This window comes from Monodelphis domestica, chromosome 4 (genome assembly GCF_027887165.1).
Source record: "Monodelphis domestica isolate mMonDom1 chromosome 4, mMonDom1.pri, whole genome shotgun sequence".
NCBI classification, from domain to species: Eukaryota; Metazoa; Chordata; class Mammalia; order Didelphimorphia; family Didelphidae; genus Monodelphis; species Monodelphis domestica.
In genome coordinates, this window is record NC_077230.1 from 228,004,224 (window position 1) to 228,030,855 (window position 26,632).

General features: G+C 36.4%; 1 protein-coding gene across 7 annotated transcripts in view; it reads right to left on the reverse strand.

Moving 5' to 3' along the window:
* Nucleotides 1–26,240, reverse strand: part of TBCEL (tubulin folding cofactor E like) — a 50,865-nt gene extending 24,625 nt beyond the window's left edge. For 2 of the 7 annotated variants that reach the window (XM_056794206.1, XM_007494625.3), the window contains exons 1-3: nucleotides 25,241–26,240; nucleotides 5,068–5,217; nucleotides 2,691–2,830 (exon numbers count right to left, since the gene is read on the reverse strand). In XM_056794206.1, the coding sequence (XP_056650184.1) occupies nucleotides 2,691–2,830; nucleotides 5,068–5,200 (273 nt within the window). In that variant the 5' untranslated portion in view covers nucleotides 5,201–5,217; nucleotides 25,241–26,240. Of the gene's footprint in view, nucleotides 1–2,690; nucleotides 2,831–5,067; nucleotides 5,218–5,473; nucleotides 5,566–6,427; nucleotides 11,009–19,737; nucleotides 24,982–25,240 lie in introns of those variants that run through there. The other 5 variants (XM_007494626.3, XM_007494628.3, XM_056794207.1 and 2 more) reach the window with 5 other exon arrangements.
* Nucleotides 26,241–26,632: the final 392 nt, after the last annotated feature.

Genomic DNA, 26,632 nt, shown 5'->3' on the forward strand with positions numbered 1-26,632 from the left:
TAAATTCAAAAGGCAATCATACTTACTTAAATTCATACCAGATTTGATTATCCTGAAGTCAGGATTCTATTTACTTAGTAGTAAAATGGCAAATTATTTTAAGATAAATTTGTTAAATTGAATACTTTCTAAACAAGTGTAATGTTGAAAAAGTCTGGCTTCAGATCATACAGACAAAATCTGAACTACAATGATCTGAAACTATACTAGTAGTCATCAACTGTCTGGCAATGGATTCTATTAATCCTAGTAAATTTAGGTCATCATTTTCTGGCTCTAGATATTCCCACCTTCTACATGAGCCTACTTAACTAAACTAGTGCATGTACTCTAAGTCAGGAAGTCTGACAAATGACAATAGGAGCGTAAGGGGGATAAATGAAGGAAAAATAAAACAGGACAAACTGGAAAGTGGCAATTTTAAGGGAAGCAATAATAAATATATATATATATTCAAATGAAAAGTCTTTGAGAAGGATTAAATGCTAACTAAGAACTCTACTGGGACAAATAAAGCCTGCACCATCAAATAGACATGTACTTAAACATCACACTGTTTACAGGTTGCTCTTAGATTTTATACAGGCCAGAACCTAGGGAAGGTAAAGCCTAGATTCACAATATGTAAAATTTTGATTTCACATTTTGATGTAGACTTGAGAAAATCTCATTGCACACCACATTGTTTCAGTAGCAGAAAAAGGAAAATTATTTATAATAACCCCTCACAAGTCTAAGGCATAAAACTATGGCCATACAGATCCAGAAATGTGTCTCTCTCTTTCCATTTGAGATGTCTGCATCATTATTACAGCTATTTCTGTTACCTATCGATAGATTTCATCAATGCTTGAGCAAAAAAACAAATCTTAGAAATTTCTTACCCAAATAATATTAAGGAACAATAAAAACATGTATATATAGTTGAACTGACCTAGAGGAGGATGCATGTGGGACATGCCTATTCAGGTTACAAACCTTAAAATGGTCAGTCAATAAACATTTATTAAGCATCCAGTAAGTACCAGACACTATAAAAAAAAAGCAAAAGCAGACCTTGTCCTCAAGGAGCTCACAATGGAGGAGACAGAATGCAAACAATTATGTACAAAGAAGATATATACAAGATAAATAGGAGATAATCAACAGAGGGAGGAAAAGCACCAAATTAAAGTGAACTGGAAAAGGCTTCTTGTAGAAGATGGAATGTTAGCTCTTACTAGTCAGGAATACAACTGTCTAGTAGGGTTATTAGGATAACACTCAAAGTGCAAGAAAACTGTCAAGTTCACTGCTGAAAGTTATGGAGTATGGGCAGAGCATTAAAGCAACAAAGACCCTTGGGCGTGTGTAGAATCAGGCACATACTTTGGCAGAAAATGTTCTCCACATAGATGAAAAATGAAAATGTACATTTTAAGTGGAGGATATTCCTTTATCTCATTCAAACTGGCAGCAGTTCACAGATTACATGCAAATGAGATAACAGATCTCAAAAAGTTTAGAATGGGACTAAAAGAATGTAAGAATTTTAATAAAATTATGCATGTATATATACACATACACACACAGGTCATGAGTTGAAATGAGATTGCAATATATTGGTAAAGATGGAAAGGAATGGCAAGAAAAAATAAGGCAGAGTGATAGACTTGCTTCAATCTCTTACCAAGGCTGATGTGGAATCGGCACAACACTTAATAACCTTCCTCAAGTCTCAGTTTCCTCATCTACAAAATAGGGGGTTAAGCTATATAACATGTAAAGTACATCTGAGATCTGGTATACATGAGTTGCAAAGTGCTTCACCAGTTTTACCAATCAATACTCCAGACAAAGGAGTCTATCCCTAGTTCACAAAACTCCACTGAAGCACAGAAAGATTAATTGAATTATTCAAGGTCACAGGGCAAGTTAAAAGCTCAGGGATGAAAGAAGTAAGTGTTTACTAAACATCTACCTTTAAAATGGGATACACATAGAGTTCATGTAGACTTAACCATATTACTCCCTCAATCTTAAAGGTAGCCTCTTGTCAAATGAGGCTAGAGATTATAACTGGCAAGGTGAGGGATGTGATTTATTATGGATTTAAAATCATGTTTAGAAGATGGTTAGCTAGTACCAATCACCCGAAAACACTTAAAAACTCAACTAGAAGTTTAAAAAGATTTGGAATCAACTTCTTGAATAATATAAATGAGTCAAATTTAGCAAAATGAATAAACTTCTTTTCAATAATTATAGTTTCAAGATTTATCAATTGCTATGTCAATTTACAGTACTAGATATTGAAGAAATAGTAGAGACTAAACATAGATTGTACAAACTGTTAAGCTATTGGATATTTTAATGTTTTAGTATTGCTTCAAATTTCTGGAGTCTCATTGACCTCTTGACAAACTTGGTGTTTTGTGCACTAAAAGAAAACACAGGAACAAGGAAAATTTAAGAATTACCACAGCCAGATAGATGAGGTTTGAACATATTTGAGTCATTGTGATTATTTTTCCTGATGGATACAAAGTAATAAACACAAACCTCTAGTGAAAATCAGAATTCAGAAGAATTCAATAAAACAGACACATTTACCTCTTTTGAAGCAACCAAAAGAAATAATGAAAGCATTACTGAAAACAACAATGATGTGATTTGCACTGCATTTCACCAATGTGCAGCTATAACTTTACCTCATGCCAGTCTTCAAGTTTATTGTCAGAAAGATCTAATTCAGACACATGGGCACAGAAGGCAGCGATTTCATTTTCGTCTCCTGCACAGGTAATTCCACAGCTGTTCAACACCAATACGCTTGGGAGGTTGAGTCGATCTGAATCATGGGGGAAGAAAGAAAGAAAGACACCTTTGACGTCAACCTAACTCCTGTCTGCATATGCCCATCCCTGAGACTTTAAGAAATAAAAATCAGACTGCATGAAATTAACACAGTACTGGAAAGTTTAAGAAGTAAAAAAGATAAAAAAACAGGATTGTGTCCCCAGGGGAATGAGTCAGGCCCAGGAGGAAATTACAAGTATAAGATCAGAAGCAATCCAAGAAATGATTTGATCTTTATTCTCTGGAAAGACCCTAAATTCTGAGGGTAGAACAATACAAAACAAAATATCTCATGACTATTTCATATTAAGAGCTAAATATATGCTAATTAATTTCCAGATTATTTTAGCTCCCTCCCAGGTTTCAAATTTTTCTTTTTAGGGGTAGGGGAAGAGGAGGAGGAAGAAAAGGAATAAACATTTATTAAGTTCTCATCATGGGGCAGATATTATGCTAGGAGCTTTATGAATACTATCTGATTTAATTGAGATAAGTGCTGTTGTTATCCCCATTTTACTCTGGGGCAAATAGAGGTTAAGTGACTTGCTCAGGGTCAAACACCTATAAAGGGTCATATAATTTACATATTTCCCAGCTATTCATCCCCCTCCCCCCTAGTTGTGAGGAAATTCTCCAATTCCTGCCTTTGGAGACTCTTCCATGCCTTTTTGCTGCCTTTTATGTCTAAGCCATTAATACACCAGTTAAATCATCTTTCTTCTGTTAATAAAAAATGAAAATCTACCTAAGTTAAATGGACCCACTTAAACACTTGCATCTCTTTGTTTGCAAAATATTTGCAAAGTTCATCAGCCATTCCTACCCATCTTAAAATCAACTACTCTGCTTTTTTAGAGGTAGAGGTGCAGGTATGTAAAAGCACTGCACATCCCAGGCATTGGGCATAGATATAGATATGAGGTTACAGAGGGCAGTCAATTTAGTGCTTTTTAATAACAGAAAATATACCCTATTGGAACAGATCCAGGTAATTTCTGGAAAATCCACTACTAGAAGATTCCACACCTTTCCTTGACATATGTGAAGGATCAGAAAGGGTTAAGAATGCTGTACTAGGAAATAATATGCGGTTTGTATTATTTCCTCCTCTGGAGCCATGATGATGTTTTTGCCTACTTAATGCTGTTAGCTGAAATACAGATTAACCATATTTCTAGCCAAACTCCCATTAAACATTTGAACACAAGAACCTAAAACAGTAATATTGTTTTCATTAACAAGGATGTAGAAATATTTTCTGGAAATATTCATTATTGTACTTACTGAAAGATATATATGTTTTGTGAATTCCCATTTCACATCCTTCTTCGTTGTTCATGGCATTCTCCACACTTATCATACTTTTTTCTTTTTTCTTTCTACTCTTTTAAATTCTCCCCTATTTTCAATGTGAAGCCTTCTCTTAGCAGCGCAACCATCCACCCTCCTTCTAAACTCCTACAGCACTCAGTGTCTACATGATTCACTGGACAATCAACAGATTAACTGTCAATTATAAATTAACCAACAAGTATTTATTGTTATGTGTCAGACACCATACTGGGTACAGGGGATACAAGTACAAAAAAATGAAAAAATCCCTACTGGCAAAGAACTTACATTTTAATGGAGACATTACATTCAAATTATTTTACACAGATATGGTTTTTCTCTCCCTGACTAGAAAGGGGCCCTTGTGGGCAGAGACTATGTCCTATACTTCTCACTTCCATAAAAGTGCTTTGCTTAATAAAAACTAAATATTTTTGGTTGACTAAAAGGAAGACAGGGTAACAAGAAAAAGTTGGTTTGAAGGGCCAACCTTATGCAACTAATTTTTTAAACACCTTTGGGCCACTTAATCTCATAGTTAAGTTTGAAAATACTGCCAGGTCCTGGGGCACTAGGTGTCTCAGTGGATAGAGCATCATGGTTGGAAACAGGAGGTCGTAGGTTCAAATCTGACCTTAGATATGTCCTAGCTATGTGACCCTGTGCAAGTCATTTAACCCCAATTGACTCACCCGTAATTACCACTCTTCTGCCTTGGAATCAATATTTAGTATTGATTTTAAGACAGAAGATAAGGTTTGTTTTTTTTTTTAAAGGATGTGAAAACACATTAAAGAGTCATTTACTAGCAATTCTGAGAAATATTTCTCAGGTAACCAGACACAAAACAAATTATTTGCAAAGTAAAGTAATATTCTGGTTCTGTTTTCTAGTTACCTTTCATTGGAGAACCCTGAGGTGTTGCTGGAACATGAACTCCCATCCCAGGACCACGGCGATAGGGAAAATTCTCAGGACTGTACTTTTCACATAAAACTTGCATGAAACTTCTTCCACTTGGTTGATCCATCTTCTCTTCCTAGAATTCTATAGGCAACAGAGAAATCATCTAATTAATTAATTTAGCAAATATTTTATTGAGTACCTATAGCTTATTAGGCACTGTGCCAGTCACAATAAATATATGGCAGTGCCTAATGCTTCCAGAGCTTATAAACTAGACAGAAAAATAAATCTTTATGGATCTGTGATTTTGTCAGTATTTCCTCCATGGATACAAGTCACATCATAAACAGTGTATACAGTCTTTAATAGTTGCTGTGGCTGAAAAAAAAATCATCACCTTGGGGCCAACATGGTGGTGACCACTCTGAATTTAGCTAGGCTGGTCCTCAGGAAAACAGATTGGCATAGTCGTTGATAATCCAGGATCATCTATATGCCATAATGAAACATCAGAGTAGGATTTTAGGGGAGGAAGAAAGCTTTATACCCAAATTAACAGCAATACCAAATCAAGGCAATTTATGATCAGTGTATTTCATTTATATAGCCAATAAGTGTTGTAAAAATTAAAAGGATAAAGAGATTATTTCCTGGGGGAGGAGGGATGGATAAGCTTCATGCAACAGGTAACATCTGAACTAAAGCTTGTAGGATGGGTAGGATTTCAACAAGCAAAGAAGGCATTTCAGAGAATGAGAACAATATAAGCAGAAAGATGTGATGGCTGAACAGTGCAGAGTATATTTGGGTTTTGGTGAGCAGAACATAGCTAAAGCAGAGGGGTTGTGGTGATAAAATGTGAAAAGTAGACAGAAAAATACAAAGATTACAGAGGGTCTTCACTGCCAGGACCTCCAGTTTGGGCTTTGTCCTGTAAGGCAATGAGAAATCACTGAAAGTTCTTGAGCAGTTAAGGAACATGACGTAAAAAACATTTTCTAGGAAGATTAATCTGGAGGCAATGTACAGACACTGTGAGGGAAAAATCAGGTGACTATCTATATATGTGGAGTGTGGAACAAAAACAGCCAAAGTCCTATGAGATTTCAATTTCAATTAGGAAGACAGGATGGACTGAAATACCATATAACCAATAACAGAAATGCCAAAATTCAAGTTTGGATTTAGACAACTACCGTGCCACAGGAAAGGCAAGAACAACATATAAAATGTTTTGTTTTGACACCCATTCCTCCATCCATTGTGAGGTCATTTATTAAGTCGATTAAAAAAATTAAAGAACCCATAACACTTTAAAAACACTGAAACACACACACACATATGCACATACCTTTTCAATTTAGATTTACTGTTGAACTGAAAAGTAGTCTATTCCTTTCCATTTCAAGCATAAGTAAGAGCTTCCCTAAATAACCCTAAAAGAGTCTTGTCATCTAAAAACTACAGCAAACACTTCAGCACTTCTGTGTGTGTTAAAGTAGATAATGCTACCCAGGCTGTTTGACACTGGCTGATTAATAAACCTAGGTTCAAGGAGTTGGTAATGTTCAACATTCAATCAATATTCAACACAAACATAAGCAACTAATAACAACTTCACATCCCTATCCAGGCTGTTTGACATTGGCTGATTAATAAACCTTGATTTGAGGAGTTGGGTAATGTTCAACATTCAATCAATATTCAACACAAACATAAGCAACTAATACCAACCTCACATCCCTACCCATCAGGTGTGAGGTTGATTTTCTGGTACTTGTAATACTCTTAGTATACCTTGGTTTTGCACAATGTGTCTTATTTGGTCCTTCTAAGAATACTACAGTCCATGTAACATTGTCCTTACCTTACAGGAAAGGAAACTAAGAATTTTTCAAAATCTGGCTTCTGTCAAATCTTTTAAAAATTGCTTTTATTGATGTCTTTTATTTAATTTTTATGTCAGTCATTTCCTGATATACCAACTCTACCTCTCTCTCCACTCTAACTTCCAGCCTGTCTTTCCAGACTTCTTTTTGACACTTTTCTTTTTTATGAATTGTATATCCTAGACAAACTAGCCTACTTTATGTTTCCTGAAGTCAACAAACATATTATTAAGTGCCTACAATGTGTTAAGGATACAAGAAAGTCCCTGCTGATATGGAACTCACAATCTAAAGGGGGAGAAAACATTGCAAATAATTGGGTGCAAAAAAAGATATATAAAGGTTAAATTGGAGATAGATCAGTGACTGGGAAAGGCTTCTTGCAGAAGATGGGATTATATGTGAGACTTGACAGAACTCCAGAGAAGCCAGTCATGGAGAACAGCCAATGAAAATACCCAGTTGGGACACTAATGCATTGCTAGTGGATTTGTGAAATGATCCAACCATTCTGGAAGGCAATTTGGAACTATGCCCAAAGGGCTTTAAATAACTGTCTGCCCTTTGACCCAGCCATACCACTGCTAGGTCTGTACCCCAAAGAGATAAGGAAAAATATTTGTACAAAAATATTTATAGCTACTCTTTGTGGTGGCAAAAAAAATGGAAAATGAAGGTATGCTTTTCGAACAGGGAATGGCTGAACAAATTGTGGTATCTGTTGATGATGGGATACTATTGTGCTAAAAGGAAATAATGAACTGGAGGAATTCCAGGTGAACTGGAAACTGGAAAGTCCTCCAGGAATTGATGAAGAGTTAAAGGAGCAGAACCAAGAGAACATTGTACACAGAGACTGATACACGGTGGTAAAATCAAATGAAATGGACTTTTCTACTAGCAACAATGCAATGATCCAAGACATTTCTGAGGGACTTATGAGAAAGAACATTACCCACATCCAGAAAAAGAACTGTGGGAGTAGAAACACAGAAGAAAAAAAATTTCACTGATCACATGGCTCAATGGGGATATGATTGGCGATGTAGACTCTAAATGATCACTCTATTGCAAATATTAGCAATATGAAAATAGGCCTAGATCAATGAAGAATATGAATCATGTAACAGTGGAAAAATATTCTAAATTAATTAAATTAATTAATTTAAAAAATATGCCCAGTCAGGAGATGAAGTAGCCTGTGTGAGGAATAGCAAAGAGACCAGTGCCACTTGATTACAGATGACATGGAGGTAAAAAGACTGAAGAGATAGGAAGGGACCAGGTTATAAAAGTCTTTAAACACAGAGCAGAGGAAAAGCAGTTCTTTAAGTATGTATGATTTGTTAGTACTACCTCCATGGATGCAGATCATAACATCTCTATATTTTAGTATATGTATAGTCTTTAATAGTTGCTGAAAATAGTTTTAATACCTTTAGTGAAAATAGCTTTAATAGTTGTACCTGAAAAAAAAATCATCACCTTGGAACCAACACAGTGGTGACTACTCTAAACTCGGCTAGACTAATCCTTAATAAAGCAGACTGGCATAACTGTTGATAATCCAAGATCATCCACAAGTCATAAAGAAACATAAAGAGTAGTTTCCCAGTCCTATCATGCTTGTCTTTTTAGTTTTTCTTTGTCCTCTTTTCTCTTCTGTCACTGCCATCATCCTGATGCAGGTTCTCATCACCTAATACCTAGACCACTGTAATAGTTGGTTTCCTTGCTTTAAAAACTCTTTCCATCACAGTCCACTTACCACTCAGCTATCAAATTGATCTTCCTAAAGTTCAGATCTGATCATGTCATCCCTCCCCCCATTCAGTAAACTCCAAAGGCTCCCTTTTACCTTCTTTTTCTGTTTACATGTTGAATGCAAGCTCATTAAAGAGGGAATATTTTTTGATTTAGCTGAACTTAACTGTTAAAAGTTATACAGTTTTCAAAAAGCAAAGCCAGGATTCAAACCCGTTTTCTAACTCCAAAACATTTTCTACTGCATGATAATTAAACTCATCTGTAATTTCTGCCCATGGTCCACATAAATTTTTATACAAGGCAATCCTATGGCACTTAGATATAATCAGTAAGTAAAAGGTTCATACATTTGTTTATAATGCATATTAGCTAAAACAAATTCAAGCCCTTGATATGTGGTTGATTACTTTCTTATATTTGTTTACCTTTTATTTTGTTTTCTTTACATGAGAACTTTTTTTAATTTGACTACTATCTCTTTCATTAAATCAAAATGGAAGAATGGGATGGTGTAGTCTATTTCTTCATAACTCTAGTAGTAGTATACTATACATGGTAGGTATTCAATAAAGTAATACTGAGCTGACAGACATTCTCTGAGATGACTTAATGACTTTCAGAAACCTTCCAGGAAAGTTGTGTCAAAAAGAGGAATCAAAAAACTAACTATTAAATCCAGAAACAGCCCCAAGCGAAAAAGCTAAAAGAAGTAGTGAGCTACCTTTAATCCCTTCTCCTGCTATGATTCCATGATTCTAAGAGTCTTTAAATCCTCAATTCATGCTCCTTGAGTGTAGGGACCATACCTTCCTTTTACTTTTTTCTAACTTGACCTAGTCTCTTAATAGTGGGTACTCAATGAGTAACTATGTTGACTGACAAGCTTTCATTTTCATTTATAAATTAGATTATGGAGAATAACATGACTGGATCTTTCCTAATTCAAAAGGAATATATAAAACCATTAACTATTTAGTGTACTGTTCCAAGTGCAAAGATTTGGCTTGCTTTCACCTAAGATAGTTTATTTTCTGCATAGCTGCTGCCCTCTATCCCAAATCTAATTATATATATAAAGACTTGTATATATTTGGTTCATCCAGACTTTTGGGAGCAGTCAGGCTGAAAGGCACCAGATCTCATCACCTATGGGCAGAAGACAGTACAAAACAATAGCTTCTGGATACTTGATAGTTCAATAATTTTTTGTTTTGTTTTTAAAAAGGGATAACATTGCATGACCCCTACCATAAAACTAATTCTAAAGAAGAATGAAAGCTGAAAAGCTGAACAGCCTCTGGCAACTCATGTATGTCCTGTTTATGTTAGTTTCTTTGGTCTGAAGGTTTCAGAAATCTCTACAGACACTGGAGAAACCTTATAATTTGGAGGCTTACCCTCATTTTGGAAATATACAAAGCCAGGGACACAGAAATTAAATGTTAAATTCAATCTGAAACTTTTGATAGATTTGGGAACCAAGGAATTTAATTTTGTTCTCATGTCCCATTATGCCCCCTCCTCTTGTCCTGTTTGAAAAGCAATTCTAGGCGCCATTACTGGCCATTTTCCAGGTTTCTGTACTGGAACTGCTTTCTAGGAATGCAAATGGCATACACATTAATACAGGGATTTTGAATTGAATTAAGATTGTAGAATGGATCAGTAACACAAATCTATTCAGAATCATCTATAGCAGCTTACGAAGGAACAGAGGGGTATGAAGGAAAGGCTCACACTTAAAAAAAAAAGATTGAAAAATGAGCAAATCCAGGATGGTAAGAGACTCTATATTGTAAAGCCTTTTAAAAGGATTTTTAAAAAACCTGATGACTTTCTGGAAATAACAGGTGTCAAATTACTCTTGACTGTATCTAATGTTGGCAGAGTGCTAATGCATCTGTAAGAGGTTCTGAACTAGTGGTAGATGGAGCCAGGCATCCTGGGTACTGTTCTTTGGTTCCATTACAAATCATGGAATGATCCCTGTGAAAATCACAACTCCTTTGTGCCTCAAGTTCCTCGGTGCATAATACAAATAATATAATACTTGCTTGTATAGAACATGGAAACTGGCCAGTTAAAGGGAAAATGTCAAAACAGCACATCTTTTCAAATAAATTATCCCTAACAACAAAACTATTATAATTAGTGTTCCACAACCAAAGTTCACAATTAATATGAAGATCAACAAACACAGAAATTTATCTGCTAAATTGCAAGATCAATTTTAATTTCATAATGTAACTGTTACATTTCATAATATGACACACCAAATACAAATTCTTGTCACCACTTCCAATACCTTACCCCATAATTTCTTGTCATGGACTCCATTTGCAGTTTAGTGAAGCCTTTGGACCACTTCTTAGAATATATTTTATCTGAATGTTTTTAAATGCATAAAATAAAATACATAAAATATACAAAGGAAATCAATTATATTAAGAGATAGTTGTCAAGAGTAACAAAAAGTTAATGAAACCTAGGTCAGGAATTTATTGTCATCTCTTCTCACACAATAACCATGGAATGTGCATTATAATCCTGATGAGGAACAAGCATCCATGTCATTTCTTGCCATCTCCTTACTACATCCCTGTAATATGGATACCCAACTCTCCTATTGTACTGATTCCTTAGGGACAGAGGGGCTATCACGCTGGCTTATATTTGTATTTTCAAAGTCTAGCACTGAAATAAATAAATAAGCACTTTATTCTTTAGCTATCTATTTTTAATGAGGTTAAAAAAATTTCAGTAACAGTTCCACAATGTTTCCTTAAAGTACTTTCAAAATTCTTGACCATATAGAATTTCCAGCAAAATAAACCAATTTTTCTCCATCTAATTAGATATAGTGAACCCTGTGCCCTCATCACTATTATATTTCTTAACTATGATCTGTCACCTTCAAAAGACAGTTTGGGACTAGAAATGTTCATCAAGTAATTGATTTCACGTCCAGAAAGCAATTAATTTATTTAAACTCTTTCCTAGATCCATGATTGGCAAATAGTTCCATCAGTTCTCTAGTCACCTCTTCCCCTTTAAGTATTTAAAGAATCATTTTTCTTAATGGCTTTAGAGGCTCTTGGAAAGGATTTCTTAAACTTTTTTTTTGGTCTGCCTAATTTCACCTTGTGAACTTCTAACTCTTAAGCAATCTTTCCATTTCTTGAAAAGATAAACATCTTCCTAATGAGAGCCCCTTGGACTATGCAGTTATCAATTTAAGATTTATTCATTTATTTCTGAAGGTTAGATCATCTAGATTCTCAGCACAAATTTAATATGGGTTTATAAGATATTTTATCTCCCTCAAGAAAAGTTTATAATATAGGTAAGTCCAAGAAAAAAAACTAGATAAATCACTGAATGATGTAAACTCCACTGAGGCCAACAACTCACATTTACAAAGCTCTTTACAAAAATGCTTCTCTTACACACCACTGCCACATTGTGAAGTAGGTAGTACAAGTATTAGTGTCCCCATTTCATAGATGATGAAATAGCTAAGAGAAATAAATGACTTTGTAAAACTAGAAGTTGAATCCCATTTTGCTCCAGTTCTTTTTTAACTACATCACATTATCTTTCTGTGAATCCCCTAGTTTCCACCAGTCAGTCAGTTTGCTTTACTGGCGATTCTTATTTCATATACCGAAGATACTTGTAATTCTAATTCAGTTCCGATTCTCATGAACATTGTTCAAATAATGAACATAGAAAAGTTGCTAACTTTGAAGAAAGATGATTAGAGAAAAGAAATCGATTATTTAAAAAACCCACTTACAGCAGTCTTAAGAACTATTAGCCAATTTTCACTAATTTTTTACTAAAAGCATTTCAACTGATGAACCTGAGTGGTGCTGATAATAATTATCATAGCATGCCAGTCACTAAGATTGCACACTCTAAATATATTACTCTATTTAAAGTATTTTCACTTTTTGAGAACTTGGAACAACAAAACACTGCAGCACATAAGGCAAGAAGTGTGGCGCATAAATAACCTTTTTTCACTAGAATACAATGTTATCAAATGAAATGGAAATGTAGAGGTTAATTACTCTTAGTAAGAAACTATTATTCCAGGGGCAGCTGGGTAGCTCAGTGGATTGAGAGCCAGGCCTAGAGATGGGAAGTCCTAGGTTCAAATCTGACATCAGACACTTCCCAGCTGTGTGACCCTGGGCAAGTCACTTGACCCCCATTGCCTAGCCCTTACCACTCTTCTGCCTTGGAGCCAATACACAGTATTGACTCCAAGACAGAAGGTAAGGGATTAAAAAAACAAAACAAAACACTATTATTCCAATTTCCTATAATTTCACAATTACAATGCTTCTTAAAGGAACCAACATATACAAAACCTTTGCACAAAGTTTTCTTTATAACACAGATTCTTCACTCCTACTTCATCTGAAGGAAGATATTAAATGATTTACCATTTTTAACTTACATTTTATAATAAAAAAGCTTAATTTTAAGGTGGAAAAGCAAAGTACTCAAGATTTATACATCTGGAAATTTGGTTGACTTTCATGCCTGTCATTTTGTTATGAAATACGAACACATCACTTTAATTTTCTAATTGAAATGAATCATACCAAGACTTCTGAATCTCTCAAAAAATTCTGGAGGAAGTTCAAATGACAATAGTAATAATTAAAATGAGTTTTGGTTAAACTGAAAGTATATTTTCCAAAAATGTGTGGAAATTATATCTTTTCACTTTTTTTTAAACATTGTTTTCTCAATTTCCAAGTCCTGGCTCCCTAACTAAAACATTCATTTGTTTGGATTTGACCAAATGAATGCTTCCATGAATGGTATATTTTAAAATAAAGCTACTTCCCAAATATCCTCAGAAATAAAGGAAGATGTAGTTTACACTGCCCTTTCCCTAAGTTTCCAAGGAGACTTTTGTCCCACTGCAGTTGGATAGCCTTTCTTCTTGACAAATGAATATGCAACTATCTCACATTTCCAGTTGTTCTTGGTTCTTTTGAGGAAAGCTCTAAATATTTAAACTTATTCTTATTTAAGTTTTGAAAGTAGTTACTTGCTCTTGGAACCAATAGTACAAAAAGTATCCTTATACTAATTATTTTTCTTAATAATTTCCCACAATAACTTCTGAGAGAGGCTAACACTCGTCTATTTTATAAGACATGAAACAAAGGCAACTTGCTCAGTTTTCTTGGTACAAACAGCATGCTAACACTAAATATAGCTTCTATATTACCAGCCTATTGGGCTCTGCTGCCTTTATTAAGGAAGATATGTTTGATGTCTCTAGCAAGTTGTTTGTGGACAGTATGTATATTATACTCAGGTTGCTGACAGATACTTATTAAAAGGATAGGAAAACACTGCAGCCAAATCAATGTAACTGAACAAATGAACTTTTCAAAACAGAAATATTATTCTCTTAACTAGAGAGAGAAAGAATTTTAAAGGCTGGTCCCTTAAAGGAAGTCTGCCCTTCCCCCATCTTAAATGTATGACTTTATCAGAACATGCTGCAAGCATGTTTTTCTCTCTGCTGTGAATATACATATTTAAGGTCATTACTCAGCTCTTCGGAGAACAGATTACCTCTATTATCTCTGCTCAGGAGTAGCTCCAGAAGTTGTCATGTTAAAGTAAAGCCTCATTAGGGACAAACAGCTAACTATCATTCTACAGACCTCAGCACTCTACAGCAGTTAACTATTCTTGTTAATCAAAAGATTTCCAGAATTAAAAAAACTACAGCAGTTGTACACACGTTTTTAAAATGTATTTAGCTCCTAAAGCCATAAAACCATTCTTGTCCACCTGAATAATGTAATAACAATGACGTCCTTGATTAACTAGTAGAGGCATCAATAGAAATTCTCAATAGGTTACAATTGCTGCAGCCCATCCCCCCCAGTTTTAGGACTCTGCTAATTAGCATAGCATGGTAGTAACACAATGATATACATGTGTAATCTATAGCACTCCAGTTCCTCTGTAGGAATGTCTTCCTCATCTTCTCCTTGGCAATTCAAATCCCACAATTCCTTCCTGCCCTAATTCAAGGTCCATCTCTATACACCAAGGCTTCTCAGATCATTCCAGTGTTCAGTGATCTCTCTCCTTTGCAATCTTAGATTTGTCCAAACCAGTCATTTAGCAATGAATCCTCTCTTCTCCTGATGTTTTATAGTATTTTCGTTTTCACTTGTTTGCCTTTTTCTTTAATGAGTTCAATGCCTAGATCAGTCTTTTCTCAATTCCTGCTCTCATATTAAGGAACTTCAAGATATACATACTGATTTTCCCTCAAAACAACAGACTCCCCATTCTCAGTTCCTCAATTTTCTTTATTTCTATGACTTAACTCATCCTACCTCATTTACCGAGATGGTCATATTCTTGATCAGGACATCATCTACAAATGCATTAATTTTTTGTTCATAATGTCTTACATTCCCTTATTTGATTACAATCTACTGTAATCCTATCATTCCCCTTCTGCCCTAAAAACTGTTATTCTCTATCACTGTTAATTCTAATCTCTCAGCTCCTTAGCTTTCATTCTTTCCAGAGCCATCATCTAAGAACTACTCTTTCCTCCTGTGCCCAATTTGACCCTTCAGTGAACCAATTCAACTCCAACTTCTTCTCTATAGTTCTTTGCCTCCCTAGGCTATCATAGCTCTTGTGCCACCAAGCTTCAGACTTGGGTTTATTTACACCATTTGTTGCTTTTGCCCTACTCTTATTTTGCTGAATGAAAATGTGAGAGAAATTAAATGACCCTGACTGGATCACTACAAATTGGGCTCTCATCATTGCAAAGCAATCTTTTTACATACATTTATTTGACTCACTATCCTACTCATCACCAATTGCTTCTCTAGATCTTTCCATCCCTTTACATAGCTCTCCCTTTATCCATCCTCTTGGCTGGGTATTGCCTCACATTTCAATGAAAAAACTGAGGGCTTTTGATAAGAGTTCCCTCTCATGTCATTTCACATCGCCCAGATGCTTTCTGCCATTATTTCTTCCATCACTTTTTTCACGAGAGCCTTTCTTCCCAAGACTAACCCCTCTACATGCACAAGTAATCCCATTCCACTCAGTCTCATCCCCAATTTTATCTTTAATCTCTCTTACTATCACCTTAGTGCCAATAAGCAAACTCATGTCTCCCCCATGCTCAAAAAACTTTAATTGATCCACCCATTTCCACTAGTTATTGCCCATTTCTCTCCATTTTTTGAAGCTGAACTAGCTAAGACTACCAATGCATCCCCTTCCTTTCCTCTTACTCTTCTGAACTCTACAATCTGGCTTCTGATCTCATCATTTAAGTAAAAATACTTTTCCTAGTTTCTCTTGATCTCTTAATTGCCAAATATAAGTTCTTCCCCTGCTCCAATCTCATCCTTCTTGGCCCCTCTATATATAGCCTTTGAAATTGTTGGCCACCCTCTTTTTGATACTTTATTCTCTTTATTTCTGTGACACTCTCCCCACTTTCTCTTACCTATCTGAACCACTACTTAGTTTCCTTTGTGGGATTTTCATCCAAGTCATACCCTGCTAACCATGAATGTGTTCCCTCAAGATTCTGTCCTAAGTTGTTTTTTCTTCTTCTATACTATTTCACTAGGTGATCTCATCAGCTCTTGTGGATTCAACTGCCACCTCTGCACTAATATTTCTATCTACTTAACCAGTCCTAACATCTCTCCTAACCTTCCATCTCCAAATACCTGTAGACATTTTGTCCTTGGTGTTTCTACTCCCAGTTTTTCCTCTGAATGTGTAAAGTGTTCTTTCTTGTAGGTCTCTCCAAGTTGTTGAGGATCACTGCATTGCCACTAATGGAGAAGTCCATTACAATCGATTGTGCCACAGTGTATCCGTTTCTCTGTATGATGTTCTCCTGGTTCTGCTCCTCTCACTCTGCATCAATTCCTGGAGGCCATTCCAGTTCATATGGAATTCTTTGACATTTTGAACTAGATGTCCCATAGACATCTCAAAATTTTGAAAACCGAATTCATTATTTTTCTCCCAAAACATTCCCTTCTTTCCAACTTAAATATTGTCAAAGGTACCATTTTCCCATTAGCCTTCCAAGCTCCCAACTTAGGTATCATCCTGAACCACTCATTCTTCTCAGTCCCCATACCCAGTTACCATGTCCTATCATTTCTGACTTTTATCATCTCTCCTATGTCCCTTCTCTCCTGGCACTGCAACCATGATGAATCAGACCCTCATTATCTCATGCCTAGACTATTGCAATTTTCCTGCCTTAAGTCTCCACTATAGGCTCTCTTCTACTCAGCTGATACACTGATCTTCCCAAACCACAGGTCTAACCATGTCACTCCTCGTTTTGATAAACTTCCTATCACCTCCCAAATCAAATCCTCTGACTGGTTTTAAAGACTTTCATAACCTGACCCCAACCTACTTTTCCAGACTACTTAGACATTTCTCATCTCTATGTACCTATTTCCACTGGCCTGTCCCCGATGCCTCAAATTATTATTTTTCTCTTCATCTCCTCCTCCTGGCTTCCTTTAAGACCTTGTTAAAATTCCACCCTTTATAAGAAGTCTTCCTGATTCCCCTTTAATGTTTGCACTTTCTCTCTGTTGAATATTTCTAATGTATCATGTATATTGTTTGAACATAAAGTTGTTTGCATGTTATGTCCTATAGGTTTTGAGATACTGTGAACAAGTTTGGTCTTTTGCCATTCTTTTTATCTCTAACAATTAGCACAATGCCTAGCACATAGTATGTGCTTATACTTACTGAATATTGAACAACTCTAACATACCTTTCCAGCCTTATTATACATTATTGCCTTTCACATACTCTTCAATATAGTCAAACTGGTGTGTTTGCTAACCCTCACACATTCCATCTCCTATCTCTTTTTCTTTAATCAGGTTGTCCCCTATACCTGGAATACAATCCCTCCTCTTGTCCATGGGTCAAAATTCCTAGATTCCTTCAAAGCTCAACCCAAATACCTCTTCTTACACAATCTATTGACTTTCCTAGCTACTATTATCTCCCTGTAAATTACTTTGTGTTTTGTACATACTTATATATTACATACATGTAGTCTATGTACAATTTAAGCCCCTTGAGGGTAAATTACTATTTTAATTTGTCTGTTTCCCTAGAGACCAGCATGATTTATAGATGGTTTTTAGTAGACACTTAACAAAGGTTGGCTTGATTGATAGTTAGGGAAAATGAAGCAAATGTGTACCTAAACAATATCTTTTGAAAATGGGCACAATGGTAGAAAGATGGCAAATATTCAAGAATATAATATGGCTTCTTCAGGATCACTTTCTTCCACTAGATCAACCTTTATTGACCTACAGTAGTTTTAGCAAAAAAAATTTTCAATGAAACATTTCAAAGAAGTCAGAAAGTCAGGTTATTTTAATGCTTTTTCTTTTGTATGATTTGGCCAATTAGACATTGAATCAGCATTAGGCTAATATCTTCAAATCAGTTCCTAAGAAAAAAGTCATCTAAAGAAAATGAAAATAAATCACACAATAAGGGACATGCCAGAATGGAAAAAAAAAAGAAGCACCATTTTAAGTCACAGCAAAAACAGAACTGCAAGAGCAATTCTACTTTAAATACTGGCTTTTTCTCACTATTTGTGTATATTATGCTATTTGACAATGTTGTCCTTTTTAATGACACTTCTCTAAATATATCAACAAATTGGAAATCATATACAGCAAAATTCCCATTATAAAGTAAATTTTATATTAGTTTATAATCTAAGTTAAATGTTCACTTTAAAATAATGCATCTCATTCAATAAAAGGCTAACTGAATAACAGGTTCCACTGTATTTTAATTCCTAGCCAAGGAGCCATAGTATTAATAATACATCCACTTGTTCTTTGTACAAGAAATCTGTTAAAATAAAGCTTTTTCCTCTTTGTATCTTTGTTCAATATCAGAATTGACATCAAGAGTAACCAGATACTAGGAGAGCTGATGTGGAATAGCAGCAATGGTAACTCAAGACACTATCATCTCATCTCAAAACTCCTTGGTATTGATAATAAAAGCAACATGGAAAGGAAAAGATATAAATTTAAAACTGTAATGTTAACAATAATAAAAGCTCAATCATCAAGAAAAAGTTAAATTGGGGCAGCTGGGTCGCTCAGTGGATTGAGAGCCAGGTTGAGAGACAGGAGGTCCTAGGTTCAAATCTAGCTTCAGACATATCCTACCTGTGAAACGCTGGGCACGGATCACTTAACCCCCATTGCTTAGCCTTTAACACGAATACATAGTATTGATTCTTAAAGAGGAAGGTAAGGGTTTAAAAAAAAAAGGTTAATTTTTCTATTTGCACAGAAATCTCAGTTTAGTGGAAAGCTGTTCTCAACTTCAGGAAACTCTAGGTTCAAGCGCTGCCTTTAACCTGAGTCACAGTTCATATCTATAGGAACCTGATCTCACAATGCTTTGTGTAGTCCTGAAGACCAGAAATTCCTAGTGGTTGCTGATCTGAATTGCTGAAGGGAACTGCTGGCTTAGACATTCTGGACCAGACTAAAACAGTCACAGCATTTCATAGTTGGTAGGAACGTTAAAGTCATGCAATGCAACCTACAGCTCCATAGGAAGTTCATCTAGTTAATATACCTTACACATGGAAATTTAGCCAAGTTTAAAGATCTGTGGTAATAGTGAATTCACTATCCATTAATCCACACTATATGTGTGTGTTATGTATTTTTAGAATTCTAGGCAAATTTCCATATAAAATGGCATTAAAAGTCAGTTATTTGAGAAACATTTTTAACACTAATTTTTAGATGGGCAAGGAAATTACTTTTAAAAAAATAGCTTCTAAACCTAACATTAAAAATATACAACATTCTTTCACCTGGGTATTCAGTATCTCATGATACTGAATACCTTTTGGAATTCCTTCAAAGAACAGATAAGTTACCATTTCTTAAAGGATGCCTTTACTGATTCTCCCAGTTGTCAGTATTCATTCTCTCTTGAAATTGCTTTGGAGCAGTGGTCATCAAAACAATATGGTACTGGCTAAGAGAGAGAAAGGAGGATCAGTGGAATAGACTTGGGGTAAGTGACCTCAGCAAGACTGTCTATGATAAGCCCAAAGATCCCAGATTGTACAGATCAATTGTACAAAAAAATCAAGCCATTCCCCAACTGACAAATAGGCAAGGGACATGAATAGGCAATTTTCAGATAAAGAAATCAAAACTATTAATAAGCACATGAAAAAGTGTTCTAAATCTCTTATAATCAGAGAAATGCAAATCAAAACAACCCTGAGGTATCACCTCACAACTAGAAGATTGGCTAACATGACAGCAAAGGAAAGTAATGAATGCTGGAGGGGATGTGGCAAAGTAGGGACATTAATGCATTACTGGTGGAGTTGTGAATTGATCCAATCATTCTGGAGGACAATTTGGAACTATGCCCAAAGGGCGATAAAAGACTGTCTGCCCTTTGATCCAGCATTAGCACTGCTGGGTTTATACCCCAAAGAGATAATAAGGAAAAAGACTTGTACAAGAATATTCATAGCCACGCAGTTCTTGTGGCAAAAAAATTGGAAAATGAGGGGATGCACTTCAATTGGGGAATGGCTGAACAAATTGTGGTATCTGTTGGTGATGGAATACTATTGTGCTCAAAGGAATAATGAACTGGAGGAATTCCATGTGAACTGGAACGATCTCCAGGAATTGATGCAGAGTGAAAGGAGCAGAACCAGGAGAACATTGTACACAGAGACGGATACACTGAGGTACAATCGAATGTAATGGACTTCTCCATTAGTGGCAATGCAGTGATCCTCAACAACTTGGAGAGACCTAGGAGAAAGAACACTATCAACATCCAGAGGAAAAACTGTGGGAGCAGAAACACCAAAGAAAAACAACTGCTTGATTACATGGGTCTAGGGGGATATGATCGGGGATGTAGACTCTAAGCAATCATCCTAGTGCAAACATCAACAAAATGGAAATAGGTTCTGATCAAAGACACATGTAAAACCCAGTGAAATTGCACATCGGCTATGGGAAGAGGTTGGGGGAGGAGAGGGAGGGAAAGAATATCATTTTTGTAACCAAGGAATGTTCTAAATGGACTAAATAAAATTTTCAACAAAAAAAAGAAAAGAAAGGATTGACAACGAAAAAAGAAATTGCTTTGTATTGGTAGTATTTCATCCTCTCAAAAGAATATAAATTTGTTGCTAGACACTTTCATTTCTGTCTTTATATCCTCTGATATAGTATTTATTAAATCCATAACTATTATGTCTCAAGTACTGTGCTAAGTACAATAATTAAAAAAGAAAAGAAGATGAGACAGCCACTACTCTTAAAGAGCTAGCATTCTAATAGGGAAAGAAAAAACATAAAACAGGAAAGGGGGTGCTGGAGGAGGGTGCTAAGCAGCCAGTCTGAAGGTAAAGCAGATTAGAGAGCGAACCTGAACTGGAGAGTGAGAACATCATGGCTGGGCCTTCTCATGATATAGAGGCAGCAAGGTAGTGAAGCAGATATAGCACTGGGCCTAGTGAGGAAGGCCTGAGTTTAAATCCAACATTGGATACTTACTAGTTATGTGACCCTGGACAAGTCACTTAACCTGACTGCCTCCGTTTCCCCATATGTAAAATGGGGATAACAACAGAACCTACCTCCCAGAGTTGTTGTGAGGATCAAATGAGAAAATTTTAAGTTTTCAAAACAGTGCCTGGCACGTAATAGGTGCTACATAAAATGTTAGGCATTACTACTGTTATTATTATTATTACAAATATGGAGAGTCCAGATGGGCACTCTCCAATCACTGAGTCAGCAAAAGAATAGAGTCATCCCTAGGGAGCTAAACAGTCAGTATAGTAGGAAGAGTAGGACAGAGGGAAAGAACATTTTGGCTGGGAGCTATGTATAATGCATTGTAGATATTAGGTGCTTTAACAAATGATTACTGAACTGTTTAGTAAGGGATGTTAAACTCATTAGATGGGTGGGTAAAGAATCACTTCATAGTTTGAAATTCCCCTGCTTGAGTAATAAAAACATGCTATATTAGATGCAAAGAGCAAAACCATATGGAACCAGTGTGAAATAGTGGAAAAAATGTTGAATTTGGAGTCAAAGACTCAACTTTGAATTCAGCTTTGCCACTGACAGGCCAAACTTAAATTTCATTTCCCTCTTTGAACCTCGGTTTCCTTATCTGTCAAATTAGCTGATTAGCCTAAATGACCTCTAAGTTACCCCCTCCAGCTGTAAGTTAAGCTTGATCTTAAATTTGACATAACTTTCAAATATCAACTGAATTAATTTTTTGATGAATGGAATACAGAGAACCTATGAAGACTCAAATTGAGCAGTAATTTGGAAAAGCAAATGAGAACTATATTCAGAGTCAATAAAATGTGCATACTCCTTGATGAAGTGATTAGGCTTATAAAGAGATCAAAGAAAAAAGAACTTATGTACAAAAAATATTTATAAGGACGTTTTGCTCTAGTAAAGAACTGAAATTAAGGGTGGGGGTACTCATTAATCAGAGAATAGCTGAAAACATTATAATAGTACACGAATATAATATTACTGTGACGTAAGAAATGATGAAAGAGACACATTTAGGGAATCCTGGGAAGACCTATATAATACTCATGCAGAGTGAAGAGAGAAAAATCAGAACAATTTTATACAATAACAACACTGTAAAGGAAAGAAAAAAAACCCTTTAAGATTTAAGAACTCTGAAAACAGCATTGACCAATCATAATTCCAGAGTAATTAAGCATGCTATCCACTTCCACAGAGAAGTGATGGACTCAAGATTTGGAGACCCACATTTTTGAAGTCTAAAAATTAGCCAATTTTTTGAAATATGAAAGTTTTGTGAAATTCTTTCCAGTTGTGACTATCAAGTCTACCCCTCCAAAGAGGAGATTACAGCTTGATACAAACCAGCCCTATTACTATTAGCCATCATACTTTTAAAATCCAGCAATATCACTTGACTCTACAATTTCCTGGGACAATAAATTCCATATATGCTGCATTGTTTCTATTTAAAAGTTCTTTAAACATAGCAACATGAATGAAATTGTTTTGTTTCGTTTGCCAATGCTCATTAATTTTTTACTGATACTATTTTATTATAATAATAGCTTAGAATAAAATATATTTCATCTAAGGACTAGCTTTACAAAGGTGGGGTACCAGGTTCAGAGAATTAAATAGTATGTTAAGTGACTTTCTCAAAGTTCTACTAACTCAGTGGCCAAGCAAATAACATGTTACAAATGCTGCGTATCAAACCCTGTTCCTAATCACTAGGTTTAAAATATGCCATGTAATAATTTCTGGAATGAGAATGAATTCAGTTCTAGTTCTCTTGAGATTTTTTTAAGCAATAGAAAAAACAAATCAACCTAGCTTTGGACTATTGGACTGGCTTATTGCAAAAACCTTGCATAAACTACAAGGTAGAGATAAATGTGCTAAGTGGAACAAGGTCTCTCACATTTCCCAGAAATAGTAATGATCAACGATTTAATACACAAACTTTTCACATAATGAACTGCAAGAATTTAAACAACAAATAGACATGGTCCAAGTTGACAACTTAAATATTAAATGCAATGGCATGTTCTTTAAAAACCTCAAATATAATTCATGGTACTATTAATCTCAAAATAACAACAAACATTTATTAAACACCTACTCTGTATATAAGGAACTGTGTGCTAGGTCCTGGGGGTTAAAATGTAGGTACAGTGTTTAGGTATTCAGAAAAGGGTCCCTACCCTTAAGGAGCTTACACTCTAGTAAGGGGCCAACACAAATCACAGAGTTCAAAAGATCCATGATTTCATTCATGTTAGTGCTACCACTTTCCACTTATGCAGATTCTAAACCATTGAGAGTATATGATTTCACCTGGCATCAGAAGATAACCCATATAGAGAGATTTATGAAATTTGTGACATACTTTACAAATATATTATCTCATTTGATCCTCACAACAACCCTGTGAGGTAGGTATTGGGGATATATCATTATCCTCACCTGGCAACTGAGGAAGTTGAAAACAAAAACTGTTAAGCTGCCTGTCTAAAAATCATAGAATCTGTTAACATTGGAGTGGATTTCAAACTCACATCTCTCCTGGCATCAAGTCCAGGGTTTGTTCTTCTATTATCAGAATGCCTGCCTCTCTGACAAAATGCTATCTAAATCTTGAAGAATAAGATTGTAGCCAACAAGCTAAATCAGGAAAGGCTTCATAGAAGCAACACATGGATATATGAGCTTTAAAATATAGGTAGGAGCAAAATATTCTTAAGATATAATTTTGTGTATTGTATAGAATTCATTAACCAGATTTCTCCCTTTTCTTGAGGAGCTAATTATTTTTAGATAAGATGGCACAAAAGTCATTCAGTATCCTTGGGAACTAATTCCAGGGCATTTTCTACACTCCAATGCCTAAGATTCTTATTCATCCTGACCATCTAACACAAACTTACCCACAATGATCAATATTAAAAAAAAAAAACACATAACATGCTTACAGAAAGAGAACATCTCCCTGGAGAAGGCAGGATCATCTATTTAAAGGTAGACGGCCATTTAATACAAACACGTCTTTTACAGATAAGGAAACTGAGACCCAGAGATGTAAGGTGCCTTGCCCAGGGTCGTACGGGTATTTATTTAGCAGTCAGGATTCAAGCTCAGGTGTTCTGTCTCCAAATCTTGAGCAGAGCTCTCACAGTTAAACCTGAAAGGAAAGCCCTTAGTCCCAGTGGAAGCCATTCAAACTCCCAACGACTTAGAAATGTTTACTATGAGACACTCCCTTCTACATACAACCCTTCAACTTCATTTTATTTACTAAAGCTTCTAGAGGGTCACTACTTCCTAGGAGATGATAGCATCAAAGTCCTCATCTTTACTACAACTTACTCACAAATGACCATTTCCTATTGAAATTGCTTTTACAGGTTGTAGCTAAACAAAATAACATCTAAGTTCCTTTATTCCAGCAGTCTTTGGAGAAGTCCTCCTAAGTATTTCCTTCCAGCTAATCCCAACCTAAGGTCTGTCTTACAAACCTAAGCACAAGTAGCACCCCTACCCATACTCTGGTATTCCGGAGATGGGAGCAGAAGCTCCACTTCCCAGAAGCCCCCGGGACAGATACCTCTCCCCCACCCCCTACCCTTTGGTCCCCATTCTTCTAGCAGCCCCAGCACACGATCCAGACTTCTTCTTTGGGCAATCCCCCTCCCCCATTTCCCCAGCAGCCCCCGGAACTGGCCCTCCCTCCCTCCCAGAGTCCTCCCCCCACCCCCTCGCCCAACCCCGGAGGGGGGCGCCCTGGGCCCAGGAAAGGTGCCAGGTCTGCCTGCAGGCCCGCCGGCCTCCACTCACCCCTTAGCCCGGGAGGCGGAGGAGCTCCTGCTGCCGCTCCTCCTCCTGCCGCTCCTCCTCCTCCTCCTCCTCCTCCCCCCCACCTCCGCCCTCCTCCCGGCCAAGGCTCGGCCTCCTGCCCGGTCCCTGCCGGGCCCCACAGCGGCTCCGCTTCACCTCGTCCCCAACTCGGGCCGCCGGAGCCCAGTGTCCTGCATTGACCCGGAAGCAGCTTCCGCCGCCCGACAACAACACGTGACCCCAACTCACGTGTCACGTCCGCTGCGTGAGCACGGGCGGGGGAAGAGGGGAAGAAGAAAGGGGCTGAGTGGAGGAGGGAAGTGGTGGGGGTCTTTGAGGGAGAGTGTGAGAAGTCGATGGAGGTGGGGGAGATGAGAAACGTGGACGAGGAAGAGAAAGAGGAGGTAGGAGTAGAGAGAGAAATTGAGGAAGAGGAATCGACCCGGTTGCTATGGTGACAGGGAAGCTTTACTAGCTGTTCTCTCAGCTAGAGCCAAACCTTGACTCTGCCAGAGGTCGAGAACTCCTACCAACCCTTTGAGTTTTTGTCCCGGCATCTTCAAGAAGATTGGGATCCATGCAGATTAATAGTATCTTGAATTTGGAAAGGACTCAAAAGTCAAGGCAAAAGGGATAGGATCCAGGGCTTCGGTTTATATACTAACACTTATACTGTGACTTTTGGGCAAGTCTGCCTCACTACAGACGTCCCTGGCATTCAAAAGTCCCACCTTTTGCAGGAAGCATTTCCCTAACCCCTCTTAATTATAGTGCTTTCTCTCTTTAAATTATCTTCTTATCTTGTATATATGCTTTGCATTTATTTATTCTTATGTTATTTCTCCCAATAGATTGTATGCCCTTAAAGGACAAGATTGCCTGTTACTTTAGTATCCCTAGCGCTTAATATTGTGTCTGGCACATTAATAAATGTTTATTGAATTGAATTGAATTGAATTGGTATTGCTAGATGACTCCCAAGGGTCTGACAACTCAAAAAAAAAAATCTCCTGATGATTAAGTTTGTAGTTCACAGATAGTGCAGCTTCTCCCAACATCTACGTTATGTTTGGGATTAATTATATACTCAATGGCTTACATTTTAAAATGTGTCACTGTGTGTCAGTGTACTTGCATTATTTTTCTGTCTTCTTATTTGGTCTCTCCTTGTCCTTTACCCCCAATTAGATTATAATTATAATTATCTTTAAATATTGAAGGACTATCACAGGATCATAGATTTAGAGCTGGAAGGAATCTAATAATGATAACATCTAGCATTTATATAGTGATTTTACTGTAAATATTATATAGTTTTATCTTCATAAAAACCCTGGGAAGTGGGTACTATTATCTCTTTTAAAAGTGAGGAAACTTAGGTAGATTAAAGGT